Consider the following 13,041-nt stretch of genomic DNA (forward strand, 5'->3'; position numbering starts at 1 on the left):
TCTTATTGTTTCATTGACTCCTTCTCGTTCACATTTGTAGCAATAAAACGGAAATTTTCTTGGACTGTTGATAAAGTGCACATGTGTTATTAGGAAGTTCGTTTCAAACGAGATATATATCCACGACAAGATGGCAGCAACCCACGTCGTAATATTAATGATTAGTATTCTCCGTGTAAGCGGATTCGCAGACAAAGAAGAAAGTACAATATATATTCTTTTGTGGACAACAACGGAAGATATGCCGTTTCGCGTATTGCAACTTGGGCGGGAAGCTTTTATCGACAGAAAATGCGCTTTCAATAATTGTTTCCTCACCGACAAACCTTCATTTTTCTCAGACATATTAGATTTCGACGTCATTATGTTCAACGTCGGGAGAATGTATAATGACATGGAAATACCGAACAAAAGATCTGAAAGTCAGAAATATGTTTTAGTCGCGGTAGAACCTGCGGGGATCGATTCTGTACCTGAGAGATTTAATAAGTTCTTCAACGTAACTTGGACTTATAAACTCAATTCCGACATAGTATTTCCATATATCGTAGTAAAGAATGAACATGGCGACATAATAGGCCCCAAAATCGACATGCAATGGATTGACATTCGAGAAATGAATGACACCAGTTTGTTTGTTAGAAATATATTGCGAAAAAAGAAGATTGCAGCGGCATGGTTTGTGTCGAACTGTTTTAAGGCGCCGAGCAAACGGTCAGAGTATGTCGCAGAGCTACAGAAAGAGCTGTCGCGTTACGGGCAGGAAGTGGACATTTACGGTTTATGCGGAGATAAAATCTGTTCATTCTACGACGGCGATGAATGCTTTGCCTTAATAGAATCAAATTACTATTTTTATTTGGCTTTTGAGAATTCTTTCTGTGAAGACTACGTCAGTGAAAAAATACTGACGGCATTAGAACACTACGCAGTGCCTGTTGTTTATGGAGGAGCAAATTATACCAGGCAAGTATTATCACGTTATGCAATTTACGATTTTAGTGATTTTGTTCGGTAGGTTAATTTATGTTTTTATGTTTGGTGGCGGCTTTAGACGCCGTCTATTATCGCTGGCGCGCTGTGGCAGTCTTTGGACGAGAGTCGCCAAGGAGAGTGTCGCACTTGCCCAAAATATTCGATAGTTTTTTTTTATTTATGTGGTTTGTGGTTTTTTAGTTACGGAATTGTCATGTCAGCGGTTGGAAATTGTTTTCGCGGTTCGATAAAACTACGATAATATGAATTCAAATTCAAATTCAAAATAATCTTTATTTCATAGGTAAGCATTATTACACTTGAAATCGTCACAATGGTTAAACTCTACCGCTCATTCGTAAGGCAGATTCCCCTGAGAAGAATGAACAAGAAACTCTAGGGGTTGCTCTTTGTAAATAACATTTTCAAAAAAATTTTTTTTATTTGAAATATCAGAGATCGAGACTACCTCCACGAGCTAAACGGGTTACTACCACGGATTTTTGTCATCCAAGTACGCAGAAGTTGTATAATAACCTTTAGTATAAAGTTTTTGTTTCACTATAGTTTTAAACCTCGTGAAAGGCAAATTTTGTATATCAACCGGAATCTTGTTATAGAAGCGTATACATTGCCCCTTAAATGATTTTTTGACTTTGTGAAGACGACTATTAAGAAAAGTTAGTTTATTTCTATTCCTCGTATTAATGTTATGTCTGTCACTATTTATCATAAATAAATTACTATTCCTTTTAACATAAATTACATTTTCATAAATGTACTGTGAGGCTAGTGTAAGAATGTTAATTTCCTTAAACTTATCTCTCAAAGATACTTTGGGGCACAGATTGTAAATTGCCCTAACTGCACGTTTCTGCAGGACAAAGATTCTTCTGATATCGGCGGCATTACCCCAAAGCAAAATACCGTATGTCATTAGACTGTGAAAGTAGCTGAAGTAAACCAATCTAGCGGTTTCGACGAATGGTTATAATTATGTCGCAATTCACGAAGTTCACTCATGAACAAAGGTTTTTTTATAATACCATTTCGAATTATTGGATTAAGGCGATTGTTATACATTGGAAATGTAACTACTCTATTGGATCATAATATAGTCATACAAACCTATGTTTCGGGTCACTTGCAGGGCTATGGCAGGGCTATATATTACCATAACCTTTCCAAAACAATCTTAATTCAATGTAAGCCTAAAGTAAGCTTATTATAATATTACTCATATTCGTACCATGACAAACCTGTCAACCAAGTAATATATTATTGCTAAAGTGGTTAATAGAACGAATGATTTCCCAATATTGTCTATTCCTTACTAAAAATAGGAAAGAAATAACGCTATATGAACTATATAATGCGATCTCTTTCTTTTTCGATTTTCCGAATCGTCTCATCGTAATATAATGTTTGTTATGTTACGTTAAGTTATGTAATAATAAAATATATTAAAATTACGTTGTTTTCAATTATTTTTCCACATTTTTATGAAGAAAAATTAATAAAACAAACTGAGTGTTGATAGTCACGTCGTGAATTCGGAATTATAGTCTAGTGTCAACTGTTAGTGTTGCCAAGGAGCATAAAGATGTCGCTGTAATAATTTTACGAAATAAACATCGCGTATTTTTATTTAACGAGAAATGATTTCCTATGTACTATTAAATAAAGAAATAAACAAAATATCGAAGAGATTTATGTAAATAAACAAATTCAATTTAACTTTTAATAATTACAAATCAATATTTAGACAATAAATCCGAAAATAATATTGTTTCCATTGCATACGTGTAACTGAGTATATGAATAGTCACAAAGCTGCCAATAAAACATCATAGTTTTAACACTATAATAAACTTACTTTAAGCGCGTCACGGTACGAAAAGTAACATTTAAATATACAGTAAGGTTAAAGTAACATTGGTTTTAGAGGTTGTGGTAGGCTCCCAGGTCCTATGTTCACGACTGACTCATTTCGTCTGGCCCACCGAATAAACTTGTATAATACGTAGTTAACGTGTAGATAATACATATTTATTCGGTAGGGTCATTTATTGACCGTGGGACCTGTAAAATGCCCGAAATGTAGGTTTGTTTAAAAAACCAAAATAAACGCGACTTAGATCCGAGAAACAGTTTCGTTTCCAATAAATTACATCTTTTTGTGATACCAAGCGCCAAGACGAACAAATCATGCGCCTGTTGGTAAGCGACACGTCTATAAATAACAGTAGCACTGCTACATAGAGCTTTAAATTGCAAAAATCTGAGGGGCATTGCCGTTGCGCCCGTCACCCAGAGACATAAGTTGTAAAGTCCAATATACCTGTAATTTCACCAGCACCCTTACCCTTAAAAACCGAAACTCAGTAATGCTTACATGGATGATGACCATTGTGTCATATTGAATTACTAAAAACATGTGTTGTACAGAAAATTATTGGTGAAAAATTACTTTTGCTGTTAGGAAGTTCCGTCATTCATGGCATTGATATGTATAGAGTTTTCCTACTACGTGTTAGATAAAGACGTATGGAAAGACAAGATGGGTCTAGATACCACATAAATTTGATTCAAAGTTTATTCCATAGCATTTAAGTTTATTTGAAAAGAGCGCAATGAACGAGCGTTACCTATCTTAAAAATGACGTTTTCAAATGTAAATTAATTTTGCCTAGTATTAAATAAAGCGTAATTAGCTTGTGACGGTTTATTTCTTCGGTCAGAGTATAAAAGTAAAAAAAAACCGATATAAAAGGTTCTGCGCTTATTTATACAAATTTCTTCCCGCCAAAACCGCCAAACATCATCGAGGAATAGCTGTTTTGGCGGTATTGGCTATGACCAACAATAATACCAAAAGATGACAACAGATGGCAAAGCTAAAACGCTAAAGCTAAACTACAAGCAAAGCCTATAGTTACGATACAGTTTATGGCATTAAGAAACATTAATTGGCAACACCGATATAAAACTAAAATGTCATCGATTCGCTCTGGACCTTTTGGATGGAAAAGTGTCGTTTTTATTTTGACTTTCAATTATTTTGTGAAATCTAGTTTAAAGTGGAATAGGATAGTGCTATTGTGCCTTAATCGAAGATTAAAACGCGAAATTATACGAATCTCGAACTAGAATACCCGTATCGGCCCGTTTTAAGGAATCCCGAGTCAATCCAAGCACGCCGCCTCGAATTGGCTATCCTCTTTGTGGCGGCCATATTTACAGAAACATAATTAAACTTCATGTTTAGGCTGATGGCTTTGCCAAAGCCTTAATAAATTTAAAAAAAATGTCATCTGTAATTCAGAAAGTCTTATTTAAAAGATAGGATAAAAAAAATAGAAGATTTGGCTTGATGGATTTATTCCGATGCCATGAAACTAATATTAAAAAAAAAATCTCAACAATAACAATTTAAATCTAATTACTCATAGTCAATGATAATTTACTTAAATTTATTAATTCTGTGTAACAATTTGTAAAAGTGATACATTTTAATAACCATATTTGTTCGAGTATGATACAATATTACAATCTAGTATGCAAATTACGATCTGTGGGCCTATCATGAACTCTAATTACGATTCAGGGGGTCTACTCTCGATTTTCGTCAGACATCCGTCCGAAACAATTACTGCCAAACATTGACTTACAAATAAATGGACGACGGGTCTAATACGAAAACCACAAAAAAAATGTCCCAAGTCAACCTATTCGAAATTTAAATTGTAATGTCATCGCAGTATCGCGCTACCAGTCGAACAAATGAAGACTAAATAGGAATTTGGCGCTCTGCATATGATTTTAGCGCCTTACAAGTGCGGACACTTTTTAGCGCGGACCCGACGTCCATATAATTGTAAGTCAATGCTGCCAAATAAGCAATACTTAACCAAATGAAAAGACGCGTAATGAGAATGAAGCTTCTTCTTTTAATTTTCTCGAATATTACTTATTTGACAGTAATTGTTTCGGACCGATGTCAGACGAAAACCGAGAGTAGACCCCCAGTTTAGGACCTAAAGTGAATCGTTGTGAGACAGCGCTACATAAAGTGTATATCGACATCCCGCTTTTTTTCCTTACGAACCTATACTGAACTTTAATAAGAGATTGCAACCTAACACTATGGAATAAATTATTCTTACTTCTCTATGAAAAAGCAGCATAGGCGGCAACAATACAGAAAGCAATTGGAAATTGCATTATAGAACCCGTAGTCGGCTATTTTGAGATCCATATAGCGAAACGGCGTACCCCGTAATACCATATAATCAAGTTAAACACGTTTTAGAAGGCCTCTTTTTTGTTGTGATAATTACAATAATTAGTTTGCATTATTTTATGCCTTTGATTGCAATACCGCGGAACTTACGGTATGAGTTTCCGCTTCGGTATGTTAACAAGATTTACGGGATTCTGTTGTTTGTTAGCTGTCCGTAGACAATATAAATTAATGCTTACCTACTGTGTAAAAATAACAGTCGTAGCAATTTCTGCTTCGGTAATTATTAGTGGCTAAATGAAATGCGCGTTCTCTCCACTGTCTTCTTTGCCGGTACTTTCGGCACCATCTTGGTTTTTTATTTAAATCTTTGGTAATATATGCAACTGCCTCCGTGGCCGAACGGTTACCATGCCGGACTGCCAGGCAGAGGTCCCGGGTTCGATTAACGGGCCGGGAGAAATATTTGTACGGCCTACATTTATTTCTCTCGTGAGTTTGGGTGTAATTTGTGGTTGTTTATGTGTGTGACATGCCCCCCGCGATACAGGGCTTCCCTAGTGCGGGGCTATGTTGAGTGTGTGCGTTATTATTATAATATCAATTACAATAAAGAGATTATTCAATTCTTAAATTTAAAATAGGCTTTATATTTTTAGATTCATGCCTGAGGGTATATATGTAAATGCACGCACTATGCTACCAGTAAAGCTGGCGGAAGAGATGGTGGATATAATTCACGACAGGAAAAGGTACCATGACTTTTTTAAATGGCATGGACATTACAGTTTCCATTCTACAGGGGAAAATAAACATCATTACGAAATCTGTGGGCTATGTGAGTTTTTCAACAACAAGACGAAACTGGAAGAGAAAAAAATATATCGCACTAACATATGGTGGAATGAATGGTACGATGGACCACCAACGCCTTCTGAAGGCCAGATGAGTCTTATAATAGACGAACAAAAATCAAATTCAACAGGCATCACTGGAGTTGTATCCAATATATACAATTATTTTTTCGATTCCTGATGCGGTAAAATTAACAATAAAGAAAAAGTACAATTACATTTCGAAATCAGAGCGGGATTGCACCAACAGGTGTATTTAAATAAATTATACACTGAAATAGAGATAACAGTACATTATTGCAGAAGCCGAGGCATGTATAGTGCTTTTCTCGAACAATGTGATGTAATAATTAAAAACTAAACGATATTGCTTTTCAGGCGCAGTTATAGTAATCTGTTGAACTGCTGATGATGTGGTGGAATGTGTGTCACTACTCTTCATTGCAGCATTACATTCTCACTAGAACTAATTTTCGCCATGAAAATACAAATAAACGAAAAACAAAAAAGAACTACTAGGCACCTTAGTTTATTTTAGCGCCATTTTCTTTTTTTTTCTAAAAGTAAAAGATACCGGCAGGTATTGTTAATTCTCGCAGTTACGAATACGAGTATGAGTTTTTCTTTTGTTTACACGTATAAAATTCACCGTATGCACAGGCCCTAGAACGCGTATACTGGTTTTTAACCGATTTCAAAAAAAAAGAGGCGGTTACACGTATATATATGGGGCGCTCTATAAGTTTCCGGAACTGGACACTTACATAAACAATATTTAAAAAGTATTATATATTAAAAAATTATTATATTATAACTACAATTAGACAAAGAAAAATCTATTTCAGTAATAAATAACTTATTTAACGAACGTAATAACAAACATACACATATACACAGAACAGATATACAAACGTAAGCTACTTCTTATAGCCTGCGTCCCGAGATTGCTTTTCAAATTCGATCTTTATCTTAATAATTATTACAAGCGAGTGGAATACTTTCACAAAAATGATTGAATATCATGTTAGTAAAACATCCTAACATTCAATAAACTTAAAAAAAGAAAACTTGCGTTTCTACATTGACCCGGCCGGGAATAAACCCGGGACCTCAGAGATGACGACACCATGAAAAGTTAATGTTGTCATAGTTAATGTCTTGTATCTAACTACTTAGGGGTACGTACATTTTGCGAAGCAACTTCCATAGCCGCGCTAGGTACCTACGGATTTTTTATTTATTTTTTGCCTCAATCTGCCCAGGTTTCACAGTGACCCGAAAACTTTTGTCACTTGAATAATCTGACAATTGGGTACTTTCTTGTGGCAGGCTTCTTTTTGTTTAAGAGTCACTTTGAAACTTCAAAATTACTTCCTGGTTGAAACTTCACAATTTAAAAGTGTGCCAGAGGCTTATAATGTGGCTAGCTGCAGAGCTTTGAACCCCGCCGTAAAGTTGCCTGCTTTTCGGTATTCTCAGAATATATCACGGAGAGAGTACGATGAAGTGGCATTATTTAATTCCGCCTTCCCCTTTCCATCATCGGGGGACTAGACATGGGCTGGGATTCCACCCCTATGTTGTGGATATACCCAGGATTCGCACAAAGCGTATCGCTTCCAGATTTATTTGGCGAGCGGCTAGGGCGTGGAATTCCTTGCCTGCTGTAACTTGGTCATTTTCAAGGCGAGCGTGAATGGGAATTATTTTTAACTTATTATCTTATTAATTTAATTATTATTAACTTACATGCCAAAACTTAGTCTTATTAAACATGATAAATTAACAATTATTAAGACCCAATTACGGAGAACACCAAATCGTGCAACTGACAACAGTCCCTTTGAGATAATGTTTAGGAGACTAATTAGAACCAACGCATGTACGTTATTTACGAAACCAACAAAGACCACATCTCCACCTCTGGCACGAAATTTGTCACCTCCGCTACGGACTCTCCAGGAGGGCCAGAGAGTTCAGACTCGGAACTACATACACACTGGTCCCAAATGGGTGTTGCAATAGTAAGTAGGAAGGCCACCGCACACAGACCAGCTGCTAGCGACCAGAGTTCCTCGTCAAAATTAAGAGAGAGGACAATTATTCTGATATGCACAAATAATTGACAATGAGAGGTCAGGTAAAAGCGGTGACGTAAACAATTATATTTTATTGCATATTATATAAAAATAAAACACAAAAACACCAAATAAAAACCACTAAAGATTCATGTATCGCTGCCATCATACGCTGTCAGGAGAATAACAAAAAATAGTATCTATGTAATAACTAGAGAATGGAAAATAAAGTACTTATTTGAGCGCAAAATTACGTTGCTTACACTTGAAAGTATTAACACGAGTCTCTGGAGGAGACGCGGGAGAAACTACACACAAGGATATTGTCTAATGGATATTGCTAATTCGTTACGAGATAGGATGTTCGGTACAAGATAGAATGTACTCTAATCCGACCACATAAAATTCTGAAAACAGACTAAAATGAATATAAAATAAAATGTCTAACTTTGTATATAATTTTCGTATGAAGATATTTCGCAGTAAGTACTACAGAGAACGTGCCAAACTTTGGTTTTCAACTGAAGCCCTGTTAGTTACTAAATTGATATTTATCCCAAAATTTACTAATTGCCCTGCGGTTTAACGACACGCCGCGCCGCCCGCGGTCGCCAGCGGGCGCTTGTCGACGTCGCCTTTCGCCTATTCTTATTTTATTCATATCATATCGAGTTCTTAGGTTTTCGCGATTGTTACACATAGGAAATGAAACTATTTTTCCGGATTTAAATCGCGTATATTTGTTTTTTAAAACAAACCGACGTTTCGGGGCCCTTTACAGGTCCCATGGTCACGGTTGACTGAGGTGGTACAGTCTTCAACCAGTTATGTCTAATACTAAATGCAAACCACCCTATTTTTTCACTATAGTTACAATAGTTATTAATTAAACACCTTATTTTTAATTTTACAAAGAAAACATTACAATTTACGCTACATTATTCATATCATTTTATAGCGCGCGGATTGTGTGACGCGACAGGGGGCCACACCTCACCTCCTAAAGTGTAGGTTCGCGTTAAATGTCACAATTTGACAAATATATTGATTTAAGCATACATTGTTTTACATTTTTTCTGCTTTATCTAGAAGTTTATCGAGAACATCGCTTTGTAATTTACTAAGCAGCATTGGTGTTTATGCGTGTGTTTGGTTTGCCGTGTACTTTAGTTTAGTTTTGTTATTTATTTTATATAATACTTAGTTTATAATAAGTAAACCATATCAAGGCCTATGTCCAGCAGTGGACTTCTTTCGGTTAAAAAATTAATAACGACGATGTAACCTTTCATTAAAATTCTATAAAATTAATCCGTAAAATCACAAACATTAATTTAATTCAGGTGAAATGTCGCTAGATGGCGTTGAACGTTTTTAAAACGCGCTATCAAGTTGTTACCAAGATTTATATAAGGCTTTGCCGTGGAATTCGTAAGTGTGGTAAGATTGTCAAGATATCAAGTGAGTGGTTAAATACAGTTGTGAAATTCAGTTGTGAGTTTAAGATACATGATCTCCAAGAACGCCTTCCATAATTGTTATTGTAAGCAAGAAGAACATACCTTGTTAGGTAATTTAGATTTTTTTTATACTATCAAGTGACGAACAAATCGTGCGCCTGATGGTAAGCGACACACCTGTCCGTAACAGTTGCAGTGCCACTCAGAGTTTTAAATCGCAAAGATCTGAGACGTACTGCCACTGCGCCCGTCACTCTGAGACATAAGTTGACAAGGTCCATATGCCTGTAATTTCACCAGCACCCTTACCTTCAAAACCGAAACACAGTAATGCCAATATTACTGCTTGGCGGCAGAAATAGATAAGGTGGCTGTACTTTCCTGGACGAACTCTCACTCTTCTACAGCTACTGATTACGCAGTTTACCTATTCTTGTCGTTTGTTTTAATATGGCCATGTTCGAAAACGCTAATAAATTCGACTCTGGCTTCCCTGCTTTTTCATAACCTAACCTACTAATAGAGGGGGCACATTACAGGTATAGTGCCACTTTGCGGAAGCAGGTAGCGTACCTAATGCACAGAAAGCGGGGCAGCGCCAATGGCCTTCTTCGTACAGTGGTCGATAGGAACGATGGGCCAATATTATATCAATGGATACGGGTAAATACCTACCTCGTAAAGATTATGTCATAACAACATAAAGATTATGACAATATATATTATATAAACGGCGAACGATTAACGCCTATCAATGTTCTCCAAAAAATGTCGGCTATTTTGCAGCGGTATAAGGTTAAAAAACCTATTACGATAAACCATTGACTTACAATTATATGGACGTCGGGTCCGCGCTAAAAAGTGTCCGCACTTGTAAGGCGCTAAAATCGTATACAGAGCGCGACAGTCTTCATTTGTTCTACTGACAGCGCGATACTGCGATGACATTACAATTTAAATTTCGAATAGGTTGACTTGGGACATTTTTTTCGTGGATTTTGTATTAGACCCGTCGTCCATTTATTTGTAAGTCAATGCGATAAACAGAAAAAAAAACAAATGAGACTTGAATATGATATGAAACGCCACCATGGACAAGATGAGAGGTGCGACTAAGATTTTTGCACGCCAAATATCGAACCGAGCTCAAGTATGCGGCACTCCGCCTACTGTTGACACGCACCATACCTAGTAAGCTCTACTGTATTTATTGGTTTGCACGTAAATCTTACACTTAGACATATGTATCGTTTACAAAATTATTTTATGTACTTTAAAAAATTTGCTAGAACAAAAATTATAGCCATACGTCACTCTTATGAAGATGGAACTAGTGTCAATATTTACTATTGCGCTATTTGCATCAATACACTTGACTCAGGATTATTATTGTCTAATTATTGTGTTTAACAAAAGCAAGGGTTATTTATAATCATAAAAGGAAGTAATAGCGCGATCGGTGTGCACGCAAGCAGAGACTACATGTTCCCTTTAAACAGCAGCACCAAGTCAAAAAGATATAATGGTCGATATAAAACATGGACACTGGTGCGGTTTGAAAAATGTTATAGTTTTGCTCGTGGTGGCCAATACTTTTCACGTACTCGGTTATACTGAGAAGGAGGAGGGTCTCATTTATATACTGTTGTGGACGTCAAAATATGACACGCCATTTAGCTCTTTAACAGAAGGGATGAGTGGTTTCACCAGAAGGAACTGCACCTTCTACAATTGTTTCGTAACCGACAAGCCTTCGTACTTTCGCGATATACTAGATTTCGACGTCATAATGTTCAACATACTAGGTATGTACAAAGATATGGAGATACCAAAAAAGCGATCCGAAAAACAGAAGTACGTTTTGGCAGCCGTTGAACCTGCGGTGCACAAAGTTCCAGTAAATTTCAACAAATTTTTTAATTTAACATGGACGTACAGACTTGATTCTGATGTTACCTTCCCGTATATGGTTGTAAAAAACGAACGTGATGAAATTATAGGCCCCAAAATAAATATGCATTGGATAGATATCAAGGATATGAATGAAACTAGTTTATATGTCAGAAATAAATTGAGGAAGAAGCGTATTGCTGCTGCATGGTTTGCATCAAACTGTGAGGCTGGTAACGGACGTCTAGACTTTGCCACAGAGTTACGGCAAGAACTCGCCAAATACAATCAAGATGTGGACATCTACGGTTCATGCGGAGATTTGTGGTGTCCAGTCTACGACATACACGACAGGGACGAATGTAACGCCCTTATAGAATCAAATTATTATTTTTATTTGGCGTTCGAGAATTCTTTCGCAGAAGACTACGTCACCGAGAAGGTTTTGACTGGTTTAGAGCACTTCTCCGTGCCTGTGGTTTATGGGAGCGCAAACTACACCAGGTAAATGTCTCATTTGTTACTATACAGGGTGTAATTGTTAAGGGTGCCCATGCGCTAATTCGGTAAATATACGAAATATCAAAAACCTTTACACTGATATCCAAAGTACGTTACCTAGTGCGCAAAACGACATTTTTTTTTAAATTTAATTGCTAACTAAATTGGAGTTTTATATGTCTACTATTATATCATTTTCGAGTTTTTAAAGTGAATAGGCACTTGAAAACCCATAACATCATCAGCACGTCTGTTTTAAATGAAACAACGAAACAATATACATAAAAAACATTAGAAAAAAGGTATAAATTATTGTTCAAGCTTTAAGTAAACAGATCTATGCATTCGACATACGCAGCCAATATTTATTAGCACTTTAAGAAGTACTGCTTTGAGAAAGTCAATTGTTCGGAAAACAGAATTATACCACGTATTCATTGACTTACAATTATATGGACGTCGGGTCCGCGCTAAAAAGTGTCCGAGCTTATAGGGCGTTAAAATCGTATACAGAGCGTCATTCACGCTTTAGTCTTCGTTTGTTCGACTGACAGCGAAGCAAGCAAAATTAGACAGTACTGCGATGACATTACAATTTAAATTCAACGTTTTAGCTTTTTCATATTCCTTTACATGTCACTACGTTTAAATAGGTTGACTTGGGACATTTTTTTCGTGGTTTTTGTATTAGACCCGTCGTCCATTTATTTGTAAGTCAATGCACGTATTGCATATTTTTAGGTTCATGCCTGATGGAATATATATAAATGCACGCAACTTAGGACCAGCTAGACTAGCCACCGAGATGATGGATATCATACACGACAAGAAAAGGTACTATGACTTCTTTAAGTGGCACGGCTATTACAGTTTTCATTTCACTGGTGAGAATGATTTCTACAATGAAGTTTGCGCACTCTGTGAGCTGTTCAATGACAAGGCGAAGATGGAAATAACAACTGTATATAACACAGATTTGTGGTGGAATGAGTGGTACAACGGAACTCCATCAGGCGATGGCAGGTTGTATCTTTTATTAG

General features: G+C 36.4%; 1 protein-coding gene across 1 annotated transcript; it reads left to right on the forward strand.

The window, feature by feature from the left end:
* Positions 1-11,303: 11,303 nt before the first annotated feature.
* On the forward strand, positions 11,304-12,008 carry LOC113239559 (alpha-(1,3)-fucosyltransferase C-like). Its single transcript, XM_026476620.1, has one exon. The coding sequence runs from the start codon at positions 11,304-11,306 to the stop codon at positions 12,006-12,008; it is 705 nt and encodes a 234-aa protein (XP_026332405.1).
* Positions 12,009-13,041: the final 1,033 nt, after the last annotated feature.

Source organism: Hyposmocoma kahamanoa, unplaced genomic scaffold (assembly GCF_003589595.1).
Source record: "Hyposmocoma kahamanoa isolate Upper Pololo Valley unplaced genomic scaffold, ASM358959v1 99879, whole genome shotgun sequence".
NCBI classification, from domain to species: Eukaryota; Metazoa; Arthropoda; class Insecta; order Lepidoptera; family Cosmopterigidae; genus Hyposmocoma; species Hyposmocoma kahamanoa.